Source organism: Salmo trutta, chromosome 33 (assembly GCF_901001165.1).
Source record: "Salmo trutta chromosome 33, fSalTru1.1, whole genome shotgun sequence".
NCBI classification, from domain to species: domain Eukaryota; kingdom Metazoa; phylum Chordata; class Actinopteri; order Salmoniformes; family Salmonidae; genus Salmo; species Salmo trutta.
Window position 1 is genome coordinate 12,350,392 of NC_042989.1, and position 24,943 is coordinate 12,375,334.

A 24,943-nucleotide genomic window follows, 5' to 3' on the forward strand; every position below is an offset into this window, starting at 1 on the left:
TAATGGATGTTGCTGTAACATTGTTGGCATAGGTTAGGTCCTACTAATGGCTGTTGAAAGATTGCATCTGGAAGAGCTGCCTCTCAAATTAAACGGCTTAATCGCGCGGTTACATTCGTTACTGCGCGCACAGTTTGCAGCCCCACAAAACAAATGAGAAAGCAGGTAAAGTGCATCAAATGGACAGATTAAGACAACAGACTTCTCATAAATGCTATAAATTACGCGGCATGCCAACAGAACAGAAAACGAAAACAATCATGTCATCTTAATTGCTAGTCGCTTATCAACAGCAGGATAATTCAAATCCTAATAAAGAATTCCCAGAAAGGTTAGGCGCGTGAGGAAGCAAATCATTCATTCATTACGCACTTTGCTTGGAGAGAGGGAGTCACTCCATTATAATCAACATGATTTAGGAAATAACGACCTATCCTTGTTGTATTTGTGGCATAATATTAATATTAGTCATATGCAATGACATTATTAGGATTCAACAAAAATGTTATGAGCTATTTCTTATTTTGTAATTTCCAACAATATTTGATCAAATTCTGGAGGTCAGTCTGCTTTTTCTTGCATTTGGCTAGTTTATTAAACACATACTGTTCCTAAAGGACATTCATGTATTTGCAGAAACTTGACTGTCTACGAGATAGTATAGTCCAAAGCATCTCGGTATCACAGAGAAAACATTGAAAAATCACAAACCATATAACTGCATGGTCCGTTTTTTTATTGTTATACATTACTAATGTCAATGTAATATGGATAGCGTTCATTTAACATTTTAGGGCATCTTCTGATCCGATCTTGCAAATCGTGAATCACTAGGCACGTTGTAACGTTATTGATGGGTTATTATTAAGGAGAACATGGAAAACCAATGGGATGATAAAATGTTAAGTGTGTAACTGATTTATAATAATCCACTCCACATTAGTAATGCCTTTGTAACTGGATAGTCTCTTAAACGCTCGAGCGTCGCCCACTCCACTGTCCGTGCTGATTGGACAGGGCTTGGCCACAAACCGTGACTTCACAAAAAAAACAGAAGGCGACCCCAAAGATAAAAAACAAGCCACGATCGTCGATGTGGCAGTGTCCTCTGTCCCTTTCACCTGTCAGTAGTCACCTCGCCCGCGCGCCTATCAGAAAGCGACCGCGAGTGCTCTTTCACGCGTAACGGCACTTCAAAGTTGACCCAGGAACTGTTCTGTTCCGGCGTTAAGATGCCCAGAGGATTTTTAGTGAAGAGGAGCAAACGCGGCTCAGCGGCTTCTTACAGAACTCGTAATGACAACGAACTTCCAAAAGTGGACATGCCTGTGCATACACCGGAGGGGCGAACTGGTGTGCCAAATGCGTGCCCAATTGTGCCGTTATCCGAGGATGGTACATTTGGAGAGCCATGGACCAGCGACCCGGCTGAAGCGGACCAGGTTCAGCTGCCGGAGAGCGCAGACAAGGTGGAGATCAGGGAGGACTTTGGGAAATACCCCCTAAACTATCCCCTCACTGAACCGGACCATGACGGATCTCCTGGCCGGGCTGACCTCTCCTATAGCCCGATAAAACCAGTTGGCACCGAGCTGGAAAAATCTTTCTTCGACCGGTGTATGAGTTCACCAACCGTGACAGAGCCGTTCCCGATAAGCACGCCCGTGTCCTCAATAGAGAGACTTCTACTAAATCACGCGCCCTTTGGACACTCTGATATGAAATTCGACCCACCTGTGCACCTCTACCCGTCTCTCCATCATGCTATGAAACGCACGTACATGGAGCCGGAGCGCAAGACCAAGCCAGCATCCAAAAAGCCTAAAGTGATCAGGAAGCTCAGTTTAGAGGATGAAATCTCCACCTCACCAGTGCTTGGGCTGAGAATTAAGAAGGAGACCCCTGAATTTAAAGCAGCAACAGCATCTTCTGGTAATAAGAAACCGTTGGGAGAATTCATCTGCCAGCTCTGCAAAGAGGAATACCCTGACCCTTTCTCCCTCGCACAACACAAGTGCTCCAGGATTGTGCGCATAGAGTACCGCTGTCCCGAGTGCGACAAAGTTTTCAGCTGTCCTGCCAACCTGGCCTCTCATCGCAGGTGGCATAAGCCTCGTCCGGTTAACAACGGAGAGGCACAGAGCGCAAAAAAGTCACAACCGGAGGCACAGTTGCACGAGAGGACATCCGTGGAAGGGAAAGAGAATGCGAGCGAGTTGAGAGTTAACAATCAGCACCACGTCTCTCTGGACAGCTCCATTTGTCAGCGGTCCATCACGGTGGACAGCTCCCACAGACAAGAGCAGCTACTCAGGAGGGCACAGGAGAGTCCGCCGCCCTTCGATCCGCGCTACCGGGTCACAGAGAAAAGCATGGACCTGCACATCAGAGTGGGTGACAGCTCAAGCACAATGCATTGTCCGGAGACTGACGTTGCCTCTCCCTTCTTACAGAACTCCGGGACAGTTGAGGAGATTTACGAATGTCGCTATTGCAGCAAGAAGTTCCGAAGACAAGCGTATCTGAGGAAACATCTTGCGGCGCACGAGACAATCAAAGTCTCGCCCTATAACCAGATAGAGAGTGGGCAAATCACGTTTCCCTGTCACTTGTGCGGTGCCCATTTCCCATCCGTTGAAATTCGGGACAAGCACAGAGTTTGGCATGCAATGAGAGACGACATTCTAATGAATCCAGGGAAGATTGCGGGTAGACCAGACTTGGTAAGACCAGACTTAATAAGACCAGACCTCACACAGGGAGATCAACAGATATTCACCTGTAAGCACTGCCCCTCTACCTTCTTCAGTTCTCCTGGGCTCACGAGGCATATCAACAAGTCTCACCCTACAGAGAACCGGCAGGTGATGCTGCTACAGATGGCAGTCCGGCCAGGCTGCTAGTAGCCTAGTCTACTGTAACCCATGAGCAACAAGTGGATTCATTCATTACTACATATGAAAGTATGAATGTGTTTTCTTTGTACACCATGTGATTGTATTGTAACTTATTATACTACCTGATCAGGTCAAAAACAATAGCCTATTTTCATTACAAAATGGTATTTTTTGGTTTGTTGCAATGACAGATTAGCCGACAGCCCACTAGGACCACATTTTAACACTTGCTTTTGGCCTTTATTCACTAATGTACATTGATTGATTTACAGTGTAATGATTGTTGAAACATTTAACACTGAAAATGGGTATATACAATGTTTTAAATAACCAAGAGCTGTCATTTTAAGCATGTAATGAAAATAAGAGGGTGGTCCTGTGAATGGGCCATCTCAAGAGTATCAGACCTCACCACCTTTATCTTACATGTAGTTCCTATGGAAATTGAATGTGCTTGTTCAGTATAGTTGTGGAATTTATTTCTAAACCAGCAAGGCTATCAAGATGTATTTTCATACAGAAAATCAAGCTTACCTGTTAGAGTATAAAACTGTTTTAGTGAGTTTAAAAATGTATTTATTCTATAAAATGTAATTGCTCAATAAATGCCTTCATGATGACGATGGTTACAATTATGTTGTATTTCAATATGTAGCCTAGTGAACATGAACAAAACTTACTTTGTCAATAAACACAAGTCTGTGCATAATAATGATGGCTACTATACAGTATTTGATTAGATTTTCACAGAGCTATTCCAATAACAAGCAGGTGGTAAGAATACTTTTTATTGTCAAATTCCATTGCACACCCACTCCCTTTCTGGACAGCCATTACAAATGTATAGATACAAGTATGCCAATACTATTTCATTTTGTGTGATTGTGTGCGCGCGTGTGTGTAGATGTTATACCAACACATGCAGTTAGTAGGCCTACTGGCATCATGCAGTATTTGGTCAGTAGTAACATACAGTATAACTCCATAAATGAGCAAGTCTTTTTTTTTTTTACTTTACACTATGTACAAGTTTCAGTCACATCTGAGTGTAGGGAGAGAGCAAACCAATCTTATCCAAATCTCCTCAGCTTTAAGTAAGAATGCAGCATGATTTCCTCACTCTCTCTGGCAAGTTCTTATCCTCGGTCATCTTATAATAATAACTATCGGAACGGACTTCAAGCTCATATATTCAAACGTAACACAAAAAGAACATGGATTTGACCTTAGACATGGCAGCAGTTTTTAAAAGATATTACAACCAAAAAGATCCAAAACAGGTATTTACAATCCCTTTCCTCTCTAGGAGAGAACCTATAGCTGAAAGCAAATAAAGATAAAGTATAGCACAAAATAATAGCAGAATTCAAAGATAAAAATGCGTGTTTGCTCTGCTAGTGTGTCGTAAAGTTGGACACAGTTGGCAACTGGAGTGACAAAGGGGTGGGTCGTTCTTGAATTGCAGTGGGATTTGCCTCCCTTGCCTTCGCAACCACGAAACACACTTTAAAATGACAAATAGTTACACATCATACATGTTTTTGTTTATAGGGAACGGTTTATCAATAGTAAAACAATGTTAAGTCCTGTATACTGCAAAACGTTATGTTTATGCATTGTTTAATGCATTTAGGATAAGCAAATTGGCTTTTTTCCAGTAGTGATGTAAAGTTGTATTGACATGTTTTGAGGATTTAGAGATCGATTATTTTGAATGCTAGAAAGTGAACAAAAGTATTTAATAGATTGTATAGATCAGCGATAGGCAACTCCAGTCCTCGGGGGCCGGAGTGCTGTCACACTTTTTCCCCCATCCCTATATCTAACACAGCTGATTAAACTAATTGCATTCTAAACTGAAGATCATGATTCTTTGATTATTGGAGTCAGGTGTGTTAGCTGTGGTGGGGGCAAAAGTTTGACACCAATCAGGCCCCCCGAGGACTGGACTTGCCCACCCCTGGTATAGATCAAACTGTCCATCAGTTTTATGTCAGTGGTGTTACCGCCTGGATAATCACTCATTGCAAAGATATACAACGACCTTGAGCATTCCCTCCAGTGGCAAACCTATTGGGGGAGGGGTCTATGTTAAAGAAAATGTTGAGCGAATCACACCCTTTTAGTATGTCATAAATTTGAGGATTCCATTGATAATTTGGTGTTTAAATCCAACAGGTGTTACTCAATTTAAATGAAGGGAAATTACATTGTGAGCAAAATTATTAATCATATCACTTTAGTAAATTATTTATATTTTTAATGACCTTACAAGAAAATCCTCAACCTAAAATGTCTCATCGGTGTTACTCCTCCTACTGGTGGCACAATGTTATCATAATGGTAAACATTATTTAGTCATTAAGCTGCCATATTAGTTGATTTAGAATGGAAAGATGTACCCAAATACATTTAAATAAAAAATATACAGAAAAAATATTTTTTTCTTCCCAAAATACGATCGGAACTCAAGAACGACCCAGGTACAGGTGTTGTTTGAGAAGCAGGCCAGGGTGGAAGACCACGATTAAGACCTGCTACAATACATGAAGTGGACAGTAGAGAAGTGTTCTAGACAGGTAGCACATTAGCTTGCTGTGAAGCCCACCTGCAGACCCTAGCTGGAGTTTCAGAAGAACCCAAATAAATAACAGTGGCGTCAAATTCATTTTGCCCCAGGGACGGCATTCGGTCTTCAACGAGGTCCAGAGGGCCACACTGAAAACATGTTATATTCCCTCGCAGTCCAAATTTGCAAAAAATAGACAATCGTCTTGCTAATTTTCAATACTTCCTGTCTAGATTTAATTTAGGTGATTATTAGTGAGCTGGAGAGTCAAGAAACGGTATATGGTTGTTTAAGCTCCTATACAGTACATACTGTGTTAATACCAATACATTACAGGAGGGAATGTCTCCATAACATAGGAGATGGTCCTCTTTCCATCCTCATTTGTGTTGTTGCACAGACAGACACTCGACCATAACAGCAATGAGCTTTTTCTTCTAGCTGTGGACAAAGCTACAGTACAGTGTTGTATTGGCCAACTTCAGCAGGCAAGCTTTGTGATGACGTCCGAGGCAGAAGACCTGATCACACATCCAACCGTTGGTCTACGTATCTTGAAGGTAATAGACGTTTAGTTTTTTTTGGCCAGCTATATTCAAATATGTACAGACCAGATATGGTCCTCAACACTACACACCTTAAATATGTATTCTCATATATATATATATATATATAATAAGTCATCATGAGTGAAAAAAGGGCTGGTTCAATACAACACATTGTATATGAACAAAACTAAATAATCAGTAACATTCTTTATCAGGTGAAAAACAATTTTACAATCTCGATTAAAAAAAATACATGTGACCCTCAAAAGAACAGTAGTGAATATTATACTCAGAAAGTCAAACTCAGTTGGTCATTCAGCGTGAAAACCAAAACGTAAGTGCTTCACTTTAACCAAACAATTTCCATCTCACAATTCTAGAAAGAAACTTCTTCCAACTTCAAAACTTTCATCTCATCTTTGAACACTGGCTGACATTGCTTCAGTCCAAGCGTAAAGAAAGTGACAACTCCTGTATATACAGAATATAGTACAAATATATATATACACATTTGTCTCACGGTGGACACAGTGACCAAATATGACAAATAAGCTTTTCTTACTTTGTGTTTCTTTGTCCTTTCTTACAAACTCTTACAATCCCTTTCCTAGTGGGTGCAGAGTCAGGTGCCCAGAGCCAGGGGCCCAGAGCCAGGGGCCCAGAGAACCAGGAGGACAGGATATTAGCCACTCTGCTCAGCTACAACAGCAGAGAAAGACCACACTGTAGTTCACCATCTCAGTCTAATATCAAGTGATTTCAACCATCAACAATGCGACTTACAATGAATGTTGCCTTTATGCTTTCTGTACAAAACCAAACCGATGCTGCTTCTTTTATATATCCAAGTATATTATATTTAGCGTAAAGTTTGAGGTGGTAGTGAGCATAGTTAGCTAACCTTGCCCAGGGGACTTGTTTATTCTGTTGGAGGCCCTGCTAGCACAAGTCCTGGGGGCCCCTGGGCTGGCCCCTGAGGGTCTGGCTCTGTTCAAGGCCTTATCCTGCATCTAGGAAGGGTGGTGCAGTAGGGGTGATGCTGATTCTGACCCTGCAGGGCAGGCATGTCCATATAGTGGGGGTACATAACATGCGATGCAGCACTGTTAGCAGGTAAAGGCTGGTAGTTGCAGTGCAGTCCTAGCTGTTCAGTACAGAGAGTGAAGGCTGTGACCTCATGCAGGGTGTTGCGTGGAGGACGGTCAGCGGAGGGAATGTCCGATCAGGTCTTATTGGCCGAGCCGGAGGAGCGTCGGAGCTTCATGGACATGCGGCTCTTGCTAGTACGAGGAGACATTGGCGAGGCTAACTGGTCGGCCCCGTCTAGCTGCACTGCTGCTGGACTTCCTCCCTCCTGACTCTCGAGGCATGAGCCTGTGGAAGGAGAGAGGGAGGGATGAAGGATAGGGGAAGAAACAGAGGGAGGGAAGGAGAGCACAGGCATTAAGAGTCCCCCCGTACCTGCCCAGCCAACCCACTACAGTCAATAATAAAACAGCAATGCTGAAAGCAGGGCCAGCTGCTTGCCCCCCCCGCCAAATACTACTGGATCATACTCCTCTAGTCTACACCCTGCCTTTCTGAGGTTAGTCCCCAGCTCATATTAGCCTTAGTCTAAGGAAAGCCAGGGGAAAGTCAGTACATGCACTTTAATTTCTACTGTAGTGGTAGAGGTGTTACATCTCTTTGAAAATCATTGTTTTGACTTGTGTTTTAGTGACTGTATTATACAGAGAATACAGTTAGCTCTTTTTAACTGTGATGAATCAAAGCATCAATGTGCATGAAATGAATCCAAACAACTATGGTGGTAATATTAAAACACAGGGATATGACACCTAGACCGTCAGAGAACAATACACAGGACACTAAAGAAGAAGGAAACAGGGTAAGAAGGAACAAGAAAAAAAGGTACTTTGCCGTGTTCATGTTTTAGCGTACCATTCACAGCTAGCATGAAAGACCTTCCGTTTCAAGCCTTTGCCCTTTACCTTGCCGAGCCCAATGTTTTCTAGTGGAGTTTTGGGAAGGAGCAGAAATATCAAGCTCTCTTTGGTGGGGAAGATGAAGAGAAGCCACAAAGCCACAAGGGAGAGGGGAGGAGAAGAAAGTAGAAGAGGAGACAACAGGACAACAGAGGTCAGTAGAGGTGAATTGGAAAATGGGTAAGGAGAGGAAAAGGGAAGAGGAAGTAATGAAGCAGTTTGAAGGAGTAGGCAGGGATGGAGCGGTACAGCGGGGTAGAGCAAGCAAGGAAAGGATTGGAAAAACGCAAAAAGAAGAAGACAACAGGAGAGAGAAAAGATAAGAGGTGTGAGCAGAGGGGGAATCAATAGAAGGTGCACAGAGAACAAATACAGCAGAAGCACCACCTAAACACATCATCACACACACACACACGTTGACTGGCGCATTAATGCAATGATTCCACTTACTTACCAACGTTTACGCTGTTTAAATATTGATCTTCAGGGCCAGCCATCTTCAATGGCTACATAACGTGTGTGCGTCTGTCAGTCCATGAGTATAGAGAGCAACTGTACTGTGCTCTGACTGGGCTCATAAAACAGACTTGACTGCGCTCATAAAACAGACTTGACTGCCTAACAATTACTGAACATTTCAGATGTAGTGAACACACGTGTATAAAGGTAAAGCAGAGCTCCAGTAAATTCATGCTCAGGAACACACAGAGGAAGATAGTGGTTAGAATCAAACACAGGATTCAGAGTGGGAGTGATGATGAACAGAGGACAACACGAGAAAAGGCTTGAGCCTGTTATGGTGGAAGCATGCAAGGTCTGTGGTTCAATGTTAAAGTTAAGACACTCATCTGACAACATGATGGAGAAGAAACAAGAAACAGGGAACGATTGAGATCAGCAGATTTGGTCAGTGGAGAGAGAGAGAGAGACAGATAGGTATGGGGAAAAGTAGGGTGCTCATAACATTGTTACAAGTGAATCAGAAGGGAGCGGGGGTTTCCAGGAGTCTTACCTTTAGATATACACAAGTGATAGATTATGATCTAAAGGGGGAAACAAAGGAAAATAAAACAAAAAAATAAAAATGGAAAACCAAAAAAAAGAAAGGGAATAAAAATAAAAAACAAAGAAACAAAACAGAAATATGATCATTTGGGGTTAAGAGGAACAGAGTCCGTGGTGGACTGGTGTTATGAACACAAAGGCAAGGTTTTAGGGCTGAAAGACACTCATCACATTCTGTACTAGGAGACTAACGTGTGTTAAAGCACAGGTCAATGACATAATTACATTACCAGAATAATATTGGGGTATTTTTCAGCCACAAAACATACTTATTTTTCTCACTGTGCGGAACAAAAACCCATGTACAATACACATGCATCTTTTTACAAATGAAAGGGTCGCAAATTCAAACTGTCAAAAAGCAATGTCATGGACAGATTGAAAATCTTTAGGGATTTTTGAAAAAAATTCAATATTGTATTTATTTTACTGTCTTAATGTAAGCTACTGCTTTTAATAAGCACACACCTTACATCCATGACTAACATTAGAAAGAAGAGGACAGAGAGAACTGCTCTGTGTCACAGTATAATGCTCTGCTTTAAGATTGGATATAAGAACAAGTCTTCCGGCTGACTGACCCTTTCATTTCCGGCATGCATGTGATATAGCCTGTCGCCACCGAGCAGAGACAATGAAGCTGGAGAGAGAATCAATGTGATGTAGCCTGTCGCCACCGAGCAGAGACAATGAAGCTGGAGAGAGAATCAATGTGATGTTGGACCATGAGACCAGGTGTGTCAGCCAAACAAGTCCAGGTCCTGGCAGAGCACTTATCACTCCATGAGGGGCCCTAACTGTGGAGGGAGAGAGGGCACTACGCTATGGAGGGGAGTGTGAGACGTGGCTAACTGCTCCGTGTGAGTGTGTGGGGGGGAGGGTGGGTCTGTCCAGGGGAAACACTTGGTGTGCATTGTTACAGAATACATAAAGAAACGACAGGTGCATAGACAGAACTAGTGTGGTTAAGGTTATTGCAGTAAGTGAAGGAGGTTTTCAACGCCAAAACTCGTAACTACACAGAAGAATTTGTGGATAATTTCTCAAACAGGCCAAACTTCTCTACTGCTAACTAACACTACAAAAGTACTTAAGTAAAAACACGTTAAAAGTACTACTTAGTTTTTTAGAGTATGTATATTTTCACAACTTTTATTTCACTACATTCCCAAAGAAAATAATGTAATTTTACTCCATACATTTTCCCTGACACCCAAAAGTACTCATTACATTTTGAATGCTTAGCAGGACAGGAAAATGGTACAATTCACACACTTGTAAATGATGTCTGAGTGTTGGCGTGTGTCCCTGGCTATCCGTAAAATAAAAAAAATAAAAACACGGAAATTGGGCAGTCTGGTTTGCTTAATATACAGAATCGGAAATTATTTATACTTTTACTTTTGATACTTTAAGCATATTCAAAACCAAATACTTTAAGACTTTTATTGAAGTAGTATTTTACTGGGTGACTTTCATTTTCTATTAAGTTATCTTTACTTTTACTACAGTATGACAATTGGGTACCTTTTCCACCACTGGTTGCAGTATATGAAAGATGGACTGTGATGGGCTACAGACCGAGTAGAGGGAGTAGAGAGTGTGTCATACCGGGGTCTGAGAGATGGTGGTGGTAGGGGGCTGGGCAGAAGACCCTCGCTGCGTAGTCCTCGAAGGTGGTTGGCTCCAGGTGGTGCTGGACGATGGTCTCCAGGTAACGGGCTCTCTCCTCATAGCTGGTCCACAGGTCAAGGGTCAAAGGTCATTCAGTATGGAAGACAAAAGGGAGATACAATCTCATAGAAAATGTGAAACTGACCAGGAGGAAAAAATGAGGTTGTAAATAATGCCCTTCGGGACTGCATTACCTGTGCAGCATTGTACCCACATACTTATTCTACAGAGTTGTGATTAAATCTTACCCTCTCTTCCCGTGTGTGTGAACCAAATAAGTCTCCCTAATCAGAGACTCTCTGCTCATAATGACAACCATCCACTGCCATTAGAAGCTCCTAGGTAAAGAGAGACAAGTCACAACCATCTCCGTCCAACCCAGAATATCAAAAGTGTGTTAGGAACCCAACACTGGCTTTTCAATATCATGACATTTGGCAACAATGGCCTTTTTACTGTCTCTATTATCCAGTTAAGTAAAAATGATGGTATTCTGTTAATGGATTGAATTGGATTAGTTAGGATGTTGCATATGGCTTTCCCACATGAACACAGCAGGCAGAGGGGCTAGAGAGAAGTGGAGAGAGGGAGGTAAAGACAACCAGAGAGAAAGAGAGCGCATGTGACAGAGACAAAGGGTGAGGACCCTCTCCTGCTGGAGTGAGGAAGAGGAGAGGATATTTTGGGAACAGCCGAGTGTTTCACTGCGCAGGGTGAGGAGCCACCTGGCGATCGCTGACACAAGGAACAGCAGCAAAACATTGTTAAACGGTCACACACACACAGTTTGACGTCTAACATGGTAAAGTGTGATAGGCTGCACAGCGGGGGGAGGACAGCACTCCAGTGGATCTGCCACCTGCCTTTTCCCAGCACCCCACTTCCTGCTCACTGTTAAAGCTATCAAAGACGCCACTCAGGGCTGTGAGAAGGCCTTGGAGCAGGGTGTGTGTTCTGTGTGAGCGCCTGTGTGTGTGTCAAAGTAATAATGAAGGAACAAGTTAATGCACGTCAGCCAGCAGCCACCAGATGAGACGCCAACACCTCACCTCTTCATGCCACTTAGAGACAAAGACGCCCCACACGGCTCCAACACGTCACTCTGACACCAGGGCACACTAACACCGGGAGGAAAACAACACAACCAATCACCTCTCTGGATGGATGTCTGAGATGGAGGGGAAAAGGCAGATTCTGCAACACAGTGCTTCATCAAGTCAACAGGTTTTCTACAGTTTAACCGCTCCAATGAAATGAAAAACATATCAGTGCGTGTGTGTGTGTGCGTGCGCGCGTGTCAATTGGGTCTTGACATCAGTGCATCACCCTGATTCATTCAACGACACCCAGGCAGGTTACTGTATGAAGTATGTTCCAACCCAGTAGCAGAACCTGTGTTTCTTAGGACACATGCCTGTCTGAGTGTATAGTATCAGTACTGTACATAACCCTCATTCACTGCACACACGTTACTGTGTGAAGTGCTGCGTTGGGGGACCTGTATGTAGGTAGCCCAACATGCATTGTCTGACAACAGTAGCTGTGGCTGACCTCAGTTTTGAGAGGAGTGAGCCGTAGAAGCGCCACTGCTGGGTTATTTAATGGTAATCATTTCAGCCTCCTTTTCTCCTCTTCGCCTGTCCCTGCTCTGCGTGTGTCCGCCAACTCGCCCTGGTGTTGCGTCACTAATGCCACCCATCACCACGACAACTAATCCTCTGCACTGTTGACTTGAGATGCTCTTTTGTGTCTTAAAAAAAAAAAAAAAACGAGGCGAAGAGAAAAACAGATTTTTGCATTACACATCTTTTCAACCATCAAACATGCCCTGGCCGGCTACAAATATACTGGAATTGAATTTGATGGGCATTACTTTTAACAGCTTGTTAAAGAAGAAAAGTGTCTTTAGAGAATGTGCATGGTTCTCTCTCCAGCCTTCCAGTCTCTCGAGTGGGGAGTGGAGCAGGAGAGGAGAGAGGGGGAAAAGAAAGGGGGCTTTTGTGTATCACCAGAAACTCATTTTCCCTGTGGATGAAAGGCAAAAAGGCAACAAGGGAAAAATGCACCTGGCTTCTCCCCGCCTCCTACCGAGCATGTCATTGTCACCGCGCTCAACTCCCGGCTTTCGGAGGAAAGAGGACAAATTGCCAGTGAAGAGACACCAGAAGCGAGCTTGTTAGCACATTATCAGTGGTGGAGAGTGTGTGTGCGCGTGTGGTGGAGGCTGTGTGTGTGTGTGGACCGTGGTGGGCTACAGGAACAGTTCCCTGGCGTTGTGTTAATTCAGCACACAGAACATGCTGCTGCTGATAGCCTCCAAATTGATCACTCTTTTTGTTGTGCCCGGCCTCCCTCCCTCCTTCCCCGTTATGAAGGAGTGAGTGTGCCAGGAGGAGAGAGCTGCCAGCCTCTCCAGAGCACTGTGTTGCTCTAAACAATCCGTTGCTCTCCTCTCCAGTTGGAGATTCAGGGCCAAGAGCGTCGGTCTCTCCACTGAGCAGAGCAGAGCAGCACTCCCATCACTGGCCTGCTGCACAGAGAGAACTCGGGCCCATCACTGGCCTGCTGCACAGAGAGAACTCGGGCCCATCACTGGCCTGCTGCACAGAGAGAACTCGGGCCCATCACTGGCCTGCTGCACAGAGAGAACTCGGGCCCATCACTGGCCTGCTGCACAGAGAGAACTCAGGCCCATCACTGGCCTGCTGCACAGAGAGAACTCAGGCCCATCACTGGCCTGCTGCACAGAGAGAACTCAGGCCCATCACTGGCCTGCTGCACAGAGAGAACTCAGGCCCATCACTGGCCTGCTGCACAGAGAGAACTCAGGCCCATCACTGGCCTGCTGCACAGAGAGAACTCAGGCCCATCACTGGCCTGCTGCACAGAGAGAACTCAGGCCCATCACTGGCCTGCTGCACAGAGAGAACTCAGGCCCATCACTGGCCTGCTACAAACCTCAGAGCACACACATAATGACAACTGAAACTGGAAAAAGAAAAGAAGAAATACACACTTCATCTGTAAAAAGAAGAGTCGTCGGGAGAATTGACCCGTCAGTTAATGCAGACAATACGCATGAGCTGTACAGAGGGCACATATCAGGCTGTGGTGCCCAATGAGTCAAATAGCTAGCATTGAATTGTTTTAACGTGGCACTATTCCAAACCGTATGGACCCTTGGTATTTACAACTGTAAACGAGAGGGGAGAGGTGTAAGCCTAGCTAGGGGACCGAACTGACACGTACAGGGTGTCAGACACACACCAGCTGAGAGGATTTTTTTAATTGTACACTTGCTCATTCCCCCTCTCACACCACATCAAGCTCTATTTTAACCTAGCGGTCCTCAGTGGGGTGTTGTTGCACTGCTGGCATCTTCAGAAAGAAAACGCAGGCAGAATGTGGAGAGCCCACTGCTCTATTGTGAGACGAGAGCATAGCTACAGAGAGAGGACACATTTCCCAATGTCTCACTAACTGTCCCTCTACACTGCCTCAATACAGCTCTGCAATGTGCCAGCCAGGCCACTGGGGCCCAACTAGAATAGCAGAGAGACAATATGGACATGATCATCAACCCAGTTTAGAACGCACATTACATTCAACATCTACTGACAATTAGGCTCATCGACTGAAGCATCCCGAACAGTAAAATGGCCCAACAATAGGGTTTTGGTGAAGGTCGGGGTTTTTGACAATACATTTCTTCTGGGCTCTGTTCAAAAGTAGTGTACTATATAGGGAATAAGATGCCATTTTGGACGTAGCTCCGGTACTTTGAAATAACCACAGACACCTGCGTGACCAGCGTTAGTCATCGGACCAGCGACTACAAGAATCCTAGGACTCCACTGCTTATCTCACAGCACGAGAATGATCAAATTGAATGATGGTTAAAAAAATATATATAATATGGGGTAGCAGAAATGGGCCCAACATCAGTGATTCTGACTGGCAGCGTTCGTATAGCTACCTGCTTTATTCTGTGCCACAGGGCAATGGTAGAGAGAACAGAGCCGAAAGAGAGAAAGAAAAAAACATCACATAATTTAATTTAAGGACTTTTACAGACTATGATTACAGAAATCTGTGTGTGCCCTGAAGTGCAGGGTAATCGGTTTATTCCCCCATCTGATGGCTGTGATATCGAAGCCCTAACAGTGATTTTATTACTGGGAGGAGGACGAAGGGATGGAGGGTGCTGCGGCTGGCTGCCATAGCCCTCCTTGTCATTACAGCCAATGCCCCCCTCGCTCCATCCCCAGCCCCCAGATGAGAGGAGAGATAGCCCAGCTAATGCTTCTCCGCCTGGGGCCACACAGACATAGATCTGGGGCCCTCTGGAGTCAGATCCACTCCTATTAATCTCCTACCAAACCCAATTGGAGGCCTGGCCTGCCTGTGAAATATTGCTCGCGGACCTGACCTGCAGCCCTGATTTATCTGTCGCCCGTTCTGCCTCTCTCTCCCCCCCGTCCGATGGTGAGACGGTGCTCACTGCTCACGCCGTGTGCCTGCTGACGCAAATTCAACGATTATGTAACATTTAAGGGCACAGAGGAGGGAGTGCTAATGTTATCCCGGGCATGAACAAACGCATATACACGCACGTACCTGGTAATTATGATTCATGAATTGCAGAAAGTGGAGCAGTTTACATGCGTTACTGTCAATTGTTTTCCACCTGGACTGTGCTCTGTATTTAGGAGAATCAGTTATAAATCGTTTTATACAGCCAATACATGTATATATTCTATTAATTTGAACTGTACAGCCACAGATCAGATGATACATTTCCTTATTATAGTGCAGTTCTCTACTGGTTTAAAAACACATTCCTAAAGGATGCAACAGTGAGGACTCAACGCCGTCACATTAACCTTTTCAATTATTTTTGTTGTTGAGGTTTGAAAGCCACTAAGAGATGTGTGCTCTTAAAAAGCCTGTCTTTATAATGATCTAGGACAGTCAGCTCTATAGTAGCAACAACAGCTACTGTGTGAAGACTGGTTCTGTTCTGATGTGGTTCTAGTGTTTATCCAGGCAGCTGGTGGTCTTGGGCCTAGATGGGTCACAGGTAGTTTGCATTGATTCAGGCTGTGGGCTACCAGTCAGGCAGCTCATCTACGAGCATACAGCATGCAACTGACCCGTGGCCAACACACACACACACACACACACACACACACACACACACACACCTCATCTCGGCGCCTGTAGCCAACCTGCGGCGAATCCTAAACACCTTGTCAGAGAGCCCGCTCTCCACATCCGTGCCTCCCAGCCCCCCAAGGGGTTAGCTTGTTTACCCACTTTCCCCAACCAGGAGGGGGGCTGACAGAACAAACCTTCTTATAAAAACAATCCCCATTATGCCTCTAGCTTATGTGTGAGCACAGTTCTGATGCTGAGGCACGAAAGAGGCAACACAACAACATAGCTGGAAAACTAGAAAATGATTAACTAGGAGATAAAAACAAGGTTGAAGACGTTCCATAAACACTGACTGATATCAACTGTATAAATAGTACGACATTAAGATGATAATTATGCATAGGAAAAGAACAATGTGCTCATGGATGCATCTTGATATATAATTTCACATTAGACTGCAATTAGATCGATAATCAGATCTACTTCTTATCTAAATTCAATTGGCTGACAATGTACGAGCGAGCATGGTAGTCGAGAGACATATCTGAATTAGTGTACAGATTATGTTGTCTGTGCTAAATTAATAAATATAAGTATATTTCCATGCAGCCAGAGTCATCATCAGCATCACAGAGGTCAGGAGGACAGAGCAGCTAGGGTCAAAGCCAGCCAGAAAATAAACAAAATCGGAGAGGAGTGGGAGAGAGCGATTAGTTGTGACCCCAGCCTATGTTTCTTTATTTACTCCCCCCTTTTATACTTTGACAGGAAACAATTAGCGAGTAGCTAAGCCCCCCGTCACACACAGTCCAGCAGGCCGCAGTGCTACTGGGATACAATGGGGCTCATTGTGGGAGCTAGCAGTGTGTGGCTGCGCTGCTCGTTAGGCGTTTGGCTGGGCCTGGTTGTGTGTGGGGGAGAGCGAAGGGACAAAAGGAGCCCAAGCCCAAAGCTTTCATCAGCTCAGTTGCCTTTGGAAAAGGCAGAGCCAGAGCAGAGGGAGGAAGGCACTGACCCAACGCTCCCTCTATCCCTCCACTATCACGCTCCACCATATGCTGACCCCAGCAGCAGGGCAGTGATTGCTGCCAATCAGAAGCCAGTGTGTGTGTGTTTGTGTGGCTGTCCCTACCGCCATTCTCTCACTGGCTCGCACACAAACCACTGGACTGGCAGGGCCAATGGGGAAGCCGCTTAGCAACTCTCCGCTCTCCCCTCCTCCTCCACAACCAACATTGTCTCCCCGGCTCCACAATCGGCCACTGACAGATGGAAGATGGCCGCGGCTCACACAGTTACATTTTAGTCTGCCTTCCAAACAGCTTGACAGTCCCCTATACTCCTAAACACACATACCAGATAGGCAAAACAGAGGGAGACCAGAGGCTGTGTTGTTGAACATTATCAAGGGGCTTTACCTCAGACAGACCACATGGTCCACCGGCTGTAGAGGTGGTCTAGAGGGTGGATGGTCGAGCCCCTGGCCCTACGGCCAGAGAGGTCAACCTAGCTCTAATCACACCCAAACATTCTAACACTAACTAACCAGCGTGGTCACTCCGTTTGCCGCGCCGCTCAGGCATATGGTTAACTTATCCTGTACTATGCTAGCTAACAACTTTCCAAGATGGTACACTAAAATCATTTTATCACACTACCCCCAAACACACTGGGAGGGAGTGCATTTGTGTGTGTGTGTGTGTGTGTGTGACTGCCACAGAACAGATCTCCAAACTGGCTGTTTACATGACCCTTGGATTACTCTTAGCAATGTAGCAACAAAAGCCTGATATCTGCGATAGGATAGAGGCCTGGGTTATGCTGCCTGTGTTACCCTGAGCCTCTCTCTGCCTGTGTTTGCCCAGCAGCTCCATGATGTGCCATGATTCGCAGCGCTGCCTGACGCCAGGTACTGTAGCAGCTATCTGCTATTTGAGTCCACCAGACATTAAGACCAGCAGCAGAAAAAGGGGGCCCTTTTTTCCCTTCCAAGCACTGATTTCACAGTCATGGCAAATGAGGGATCAGTGAGTGGAGGCAGATGGACGAGCCCCGGGGCCAAGAGCATGAACTGAAACTTAGTGTGGAAGAGAGAGCGGGGTCGACGGGCGCGTGCAGGAGGGGAGAAGAGGCAGAGGAGAGAGAGAAAAGAGAGGTAAAGGGATAGATGGCGGACAGAGAGAGAGTGTTCACAACATCTAAAACTACGACTCAAACAAAAAAGCAGGCTTCATCCCCTGGCGCTGCTCCGTTCAGAAAAGGTACGCAGAGGACGAAGAGGAAAAGAATAAGAGGAGAAAAAGCTCTTTTGATGTGGTTTCACAAAGCAAGGCGGTCGGCAGGCGGGCAGTCTCTGGAGGAGATAAAGAACCCAGTCTTCTCCTTTATGAACAGGATCACTTAGCTGCTCCGGGGTTGGGCACCGCTGCACTCCAGGGGGATTGTGGGGGAACTAACCTACGTCACACCATCACTACAAGCTCCAGTTTGCTGCTGTAACGCAGTTTGACCTGATTTCAAGTCCACTCACAGAGATCATACATTATTAAATAGGGACTCAATATGTAATTCCACCTTTCAATAGTATATTGGTCGAGTCTTCAATTTCCAACCCGCTGCACCCTGTTTCCTAATCGAAAAAGGAAAATTACAGCACTGAATGCTAAATTTGTTCCGTAAAACAAAACAAGGACTCATTCCAGAACACAGCAGAACACAGGAAATAACCAATCATCCTTAGAGGAAGACAGGAAATCCTTTTCTCCAGTGGATTTCACTAATAACGACATTACAATCATCATAGTCAATAATGCTGTTTGTTCACATTGTACAAGAACGATCCGTCAGAGGTGGTGGTGTGGTGGTGGGGGGTGTTGTTGTTGCAGAACCATTGTACATCTACTGTTGAGGAATGAAAGGAGAGAGTGGCCCAACATGCCCGCCCGCCCGTTTACTGGCTGTGCTCTGCTGCTCTATCAACAGGTAACTAAGTACTGCTCAGTGTCACAGTGTTGCTGGTCCAGTGGGACCACTCAATTCCTTCTGCCTCAGTGCTCCCTAAAAGCCCCTCAGTGGAAGGCATTTAGAGAACATCTCCCTTAACACGCAAACACGAAAGCAGCGACCGCGCACACACACACTTAAAACATCGCTATGAATCATCCCTTACACAGACTTCAATTAGTTGCCTGCTGAAAGACAAGATCTCGGTCCCCCCTCACACACATTTTGTCAAAAGAGTGAGAAAAGCTGAAGTAAAAGAAAATAAAAAAAGAGGGGAAGAAACAAAACAAAGAGGGCTGGAGGCAGATAGAGAGATAGTCTGGAAAGACATCCGTCGATAATGACAGATTACTGTAATTCTGGCTGTCAGGCCCATCGACCGGTGCAACTCACGCCAATCAATAGCCCAGTCCAGTATCGAGCCCTGCTCTGCTCCCCCCTCCCCCCCACACACGGGTGAGATTGCTGCGAGCAGTCTCAAGCCGAGCCAAACAATCATTCGCTCCGAGAACATGGCAGATGCGAATGGCTTTTTACCCCCTTATTTTTTGCTTTGTCTTCGAGCAGTATTATCCTTTTTTGAAAAGAGAAGAGCTTGAAAAGAGGGGTTAGAGGGTTGAGATAGAGTATTTAGAGGTGGGGATTTGAAGCATGCGAGCTTGAGTGGTCAACATAGTAGCACTTTCCAGGGAGGAATAAAATAAATCAGTACCTAGAAGCAAACTGGACTGGAGGGCAAAGTGGTACTTGGTTATAGATTTGAGTGTATTTCTACATGGCATAGAAACTGCTGGAGGCTTTTTCTATTGAGTCAAGGTATAATATACTGAAGCATTAACGTTCATATTGACATTACGTACATTTTGTAACATTGTTACAGCGATATTATTGGACAATATTGAAACTACTTGACAAAAATATGTTACTATTCAAAAGATCCAACATTAGTGATGGACAGAGTTTAAAAGCCATGCTATTAGTGATGGACAGAGTTTCAAAGCCATGCTATTAGTGATGGACAGAGTTTGAAAGCCTTGCTATTAGTGATGGACAGAGTTTGAAAGCCTTGCTATTAGTGATGGACAGAGTTTAAAAGCCACGCTATTAGTGATGGACAGAGTTTAAAAGCCACGCTATTAGTGATGGACAGAGTTTCAAAGCCACGCTATTAGTGGTGGTGTGAGTTTAAAAGCCATGCTATTAGTGATGGTGTGAGTTTAAAAGCCATTCTACTAGTGATGGACTGAGTTTAAAAGCCATGCTATTAGTGATGGACAGAGTTTAAAAGCCATGCTATTAGTGATGGACAGAGTTTAAAAGCCATGCTATTAGTGATGGTGTGAGTTTAAAAGCCATGCTATTAGTGATGGTGTGAGTTTAAAAGCCATGCTATTAGTTATGGACTGAGTTTAAAAGCCATGCTATTAGTGATGGACTGAGTTTAAAAGCCATGCTATTAGTGATGGACAGAGTTTAAAAGCCATGCTATTAGTGATGGACTGAGTTTAAAAGCCATGCTATTAGTGATGGACAGAGTTTAAAAGCCATGCTACTAGTGATGGACTGAGTTTAAAAGCCATGCTATTAGTTATGGACTGAGTTTAAAACCCATGCTATTAGTGATGGACAGAGTTTAAAAGCCATGCTACTAGTGATGGACTGAGTTTAAAAGCCATGCTATTAGTGATGGACAGAGTTTAAAAGCCATGCTACTAGTGATGGACTGAGTTTAAAAGCCATGCTATTAGTGATGGACAGAGTTTAAAAGCCATGCTATTAGTGATGGACAGAGTTTAAAAGCCATGCTATTAGTGATGGACTGAGTTTAAAAGCCATGCTATTAGTGATGGACAGAGTTTAAAAGCCATGCTATTAGTGATGGACAGAGTTTAAAAGCCATGCTATTAGTGATGGACAGAGTTTAAAAGCCATGCTATTAGTGATGGACAGAGTTTAAAAGCCATGCTATTAGTGATGGACTGAGTTTAAAACCCATGCTATTAGTGATGGACTGAGTTTAAAACCCATGCTATTAGTGATGGACAGAGTTTAAAAGCCATGCTATTAGTGATGGACAGAGTTTAAAAGCCATGCTATTAGTGATGGACTGAGTTTAAAAGCCATGCTATTAGTGATGGACTGAGTTTAAAACCCATGCTATTTGTAATGGACTGAGTTTAAAACCCATGCTATTTGTAATGGACTGAGTTTAAAACCCATGCTATTTGTGATGGACAGAGTTTAAAAGCCATGCTATTTGTAATGGACTGAGTTTAAAACCCATGCTATTAGTGATGGACTGAGTTTAAAACCCATGCTATTTGTAATGGACTGAGTTTAAAACCCATGCTATTAGTGATGGACTGAGTTTAAAACCCATGCTATTTGTAATGGACTGAGTTTAAAACCCATGCTATTAGTGATGGACTGAGTTTAAAAGCCATGCTATTAGTGATGGACTGAGTTTAAAACCCATGCTATTAGTGATGGACTGAGTTTAAAAGCCATGCTATTAGTGATGGACTGAGTTTAAAACCCATGCTATTTGTAATGGACTGAGTTTAAAACCCATGCTATTAGTGATGGACTGAGTTTAAAACCCATGCTATTTGTAATGGACTGAGTTTAAAACCCATGCTATTAGTGATGGACTGAGTTTAAAAGCCATGCTATTAGTGATGGACTGAGTTTAAAACCCATGCTATTAGTGATGGACAGAGTTTAAAAGACATGCTATTAGTGATGGACTGAGTTTAAAAGCCATGCTATTTGTAATGGTGAGTTCAAAGTGAAAAGAAAGAGAGGCCACGAGAAAGAAATTGCTACTGAAGCATTTCATTATTGAAACAATATTGAAACAATTTGGCAAAAATAAAGCTACGTAATCACTCCAAAAATGTACCATTCAAAGGGATCAAGTAAAATTCATGTTTTTAAGAGCAGCCATGATATTGGCACTGGTGTGAATCAAAGTAGAGGCGGCAAAATAGAAATCACTACCAAACCATTTCAAAAGCAAATTGCTCTGAATCATGGTTAGGAGACGATGGGCAATGATCAGAGGCTCCTGCGGTCTATTGGAGAAAAATGCTGTCACCTCTTTGCACCAAGCAGAATGTGAAGCTCTGCATGTTGAAAAATACAGTGCGGAAGGGGATGAGACATCGATCATTATCGATCGACAGAGACGCTGTTCTACCATTACGTCTCCTTAGCTTGAAGTGCAGTCAGGAGCTGGTCTGTCTGTCAACCTATTTCCTTTGCCCGTCTCTACAGCAAGGTGACACACACTCTACTGATCTCCCTTGCTAGTGAAAAATAACAAGCTCAACAAACACGTTAACGTGACAGCACTAGCCACTGTCGAGGATAGGCGTAACAGATCACGCAGTGTATTGTGGTTTTATCTCCCCCCTACAGGCAGTGTGCTGGACAGGGCTGAGGTAGGGTAGAGAGATGGGGAAGGATACAAGTTCTGGTAGAGGGGGATGAGGGATTTTAGAGCCCTGCTGGCATTGAGGGCTGTAGCCCGGACCATGGTGGGAAGGATCTTCTCATCCACTATGGCTCCATCAAACAGCGGCCCGAAAAATGGGACCTGGAAGGGGGTAGAGTGAGAAAGAGGGACGAAGAGAGAGAAAGAGAAAACAACACCGGAAGTTACCATTGATTAGATAAAGCCAGAACGATATAAGAAACTTTATAAACCAATAACAGTAAATAGTGATCTTCGTCTCTCAGATCCCAGGGAATGCAATGTTCATTTGATAAAATAACATAAAAGCACTTTATGGCTGATGTTGTTTCAGTGCCAGAATTGACTTTCATGAAAGCCAGACCTCTTTTTTGTCCTTATCTGGCCATCTTTCCACATTTCCCCAGACTCTGAAGGGACAGACCCATCTTCTAGCCATATCCATACCGCAATTTAATTCTAAGAATCCTGTTGACCCGATTAGTCCGGACATAACTGAGCAGGAAGCAGGAGTGCCGCGAGACATGTTTATTTGAGATATATAGAATATATATATCAAATAAAATAGAACACTGCAGCAGGAATAGCTGTTATTGTCCATTGTCATTTTTCAGAACAAAGACATTTCTATTTTTTTGCTTTTAATCCAACCCCCCACGAGAAACACAGACAAAAAGGAGGGGTTAGAAGCCAGGGTCAGTCAAGATGCGGCACCCCTGGAGCAGTTAAGCAGTTAAGTGCCTTGCTCAAGGGCAATGACAGGAAATGGAATCTAGGATACCTTAATGTTAATGTGATGAAGAAAACATCTGACATGGGAGTTTCGGGTGGATGTGGGACAGATCTGAACCCACCTCTGGCTTCTTGAGGATATGGATGCTGTACATGTGGTTCTTCATGGGGTAGATGATGATGAGGACGTCGCCAAACTCCGTGGGGATGATGCCTCTCCTGTAGTCTCGGGAGTGCTCCGACCACACGATGTGCACCTCGTCATTCCCAAGATGGCGTAGCTAGGAGGACATAGATGAGAGGAGGAGAGGGGAAGAGATGAGAGAGAGCAACAGGGTGAGTGGACGTCAATGTTGACGTTTTCAAAAATAGTGTTCAAGTTCATGTAATTCATTCACATGGCAGAGGCCTGTATAGCACCTTGTTCTCATCCTCTGCTCTCAACAAATAGGAAACTCATTCTTTCCTCCCAGCAATTCACAAAATGTAATCCTCATCCATTGCAGAGCAGATGGCTGTTAGCTGCTGCATGAAACATCTCCCTCTTCACATATCACATCAGCAGCCCTCATTCATAAATCTTAAGACCCAGAGGGTGTGGATGTATTCTCAGCCTTCAACCTTCGATACGCCTGTCACTGTCTGTGGGGAGATGGGGGAACGGTACTAGTCAAAACAACAAACAAATAAATATGCGGGGCTGGAGTGTGTGTGAGACTGAATGTGTGTGTGTGTGTGTGTGTGTGTGTGTGTGTGTGCGCGCGCCTGCTGGCCGCTCTCTCGCTGGCTGAGCTGACACGCTTTAGTGTCTGGTTAACATGGTTTAGTGTCTAGCTGCAGATTGCTCTGTTGGATAGCATCTCCTCCAGCCTCTCCAAATCCAATCAGCTGCTGAGGAGTCATGATATGAGTTTAACCAGGGGGACAGCCACGACCAGATCTAATTTGGCTACATTATGGCCATGTGCAGCGCGGACCGCTGGGTGAAGGGGGAGCAGGAGCGAGAGCTACGCTCCAGGCCCCTCACTATGACAGACATGTGATCCAAAATGGCACCCTATTCCCTATATAGTGCACTATTGGGCTCTGGTCGAAAGTAGTGCACTACATAGGAAATGGGGTGAAATTTGGGACAAACAAGGGGGTTTGGGGGGCCCCACACCACCCACACGTACACTATATGACCAAAAGTATGTGGACACCTGGACATCGAACACCTCATTCCAAAATCATGGGCATTAATAGGGAGTTGGTCCCCCCCTTTTCTGATATAACAGCTTCCACTCTTCTGGGAAGGCTTTCCACTAGATGTTGGAACATTGCTGCGGGGATATGCTTCCATTCAGTCACAAGAACATTAGTGAAGTCAGCCACTGATGTTGGACAACTAGGCCTGGCTCGCAGTCGGGGTTGAGGTCAGGGCTCTGTGCAAGCCACTCAAGTTCTTCCACACCGATCTCGACAAACCATTTCTGTATGGACATCGCTTTGTGCACTGGGGCATTGTCATGCTGAAACAGGAAAGGGCTTTCCCCAAACTGTTGCCACAAAGTTGGAAGCACAGAATCGTCTAGAATGTCATTGTATGCTGTAGCGTTAAAATGTCCCTTCACAGGAACTAAGGGGCCTAGCCCAAACCATGAAAAACAACCCCAAACCATTATTCCTCTTCCACCAAACTTTACAGTTGGCACTATGCATTGGGGTAGGTAGCGTACTCCTGGCATCCGCAATAACCCAGATTCGTTCATCGCACTGCCAGATGAAGAGTGATTCATCACTTCGGAGATCGTTTTTCCACTGCTCCAGAGCCCAATAGCGGCGAGCTTTACACCATT

The 24,943-nt window shown here is 44.6% G+C and overlaps 2 protein-coding genes across 9 annotated transcripts in view; one reads left to right on the forward strand and one right to left on the reverse strand.

The window, feature by feature from the left end:
* Positions 1 to 1,094: 1,094 nt before the first annotated feature.
* Positions 1,095 to 3,542, forward strand: insm2 (insulinoma-associated 2). Its single transcript, XM_029729824.1, has one exon. The coding sequence runs from the start codon at positions 1,233 to 1,235 to the stop codon at positions 2,901 to 2,903; it is 1,671 nt and encodes a 556-aa protein (XP_029585684.1). The 5' UTR covers positions 1,095 to 1,232; the 3' UTR covers positions 2,904 to 3,542.
* A 127-nt stretch (positions 3,543 to 3,669) lies between these two features.
* ralgapa1 (Ral GTPase activating protein catalytic subunit alpha 1) overlaps positions 3,670 to 24,943 on the reverse strand; it is a 75,261-nt gene continuing 53,987 nt past the window's right edge. For 4 of the 8 annotated variants that reach the window (XM_029729816.1, XM_029729815.1, XM_029729820.1 and 1 more), the window contains 4 exons: positions 23,228 to 23,386; positions 22,369 to 22,496; positions 10,676 to 10,800; positions 3,670 to 7,388 (listed from right to left, as the gene is read on the reverse strand). In XM_029729816.1, coding sequence (XP_029585676.1) covers positions 7,237 to 7,388; positions 10,676 to 10,800; positions 22,369 to 22,496; positions 23,228 to 23,386 — 564 coding nt within the window. In that variant the 3' untranslated portion in view covers positions 3,670 to 7,236. Of the gene's footprint in view, positions 7,389 to 7,725; positions 9,043 to 10,675; positions 10,801 to 22,368; positions 22,497 to 23,227; positions 23,387 to 24,943 lie in introns of those variants that run through there. The other 4 variants (XM_029729818.1, XM_029729822.1, XM_029729817.1 and 1 more) reach the window with 4 other exon arrangements.

Bases quoted from the DNA above. Each gene is read 5' to 3' on its own strand.
- insm2 (XM_029729824.1), top strand. From the start codon at position 1,233: ATGCCCAGAGGATTTTTAGTGAAGAGGAGCAAACGCGGCTCAGCGGCT.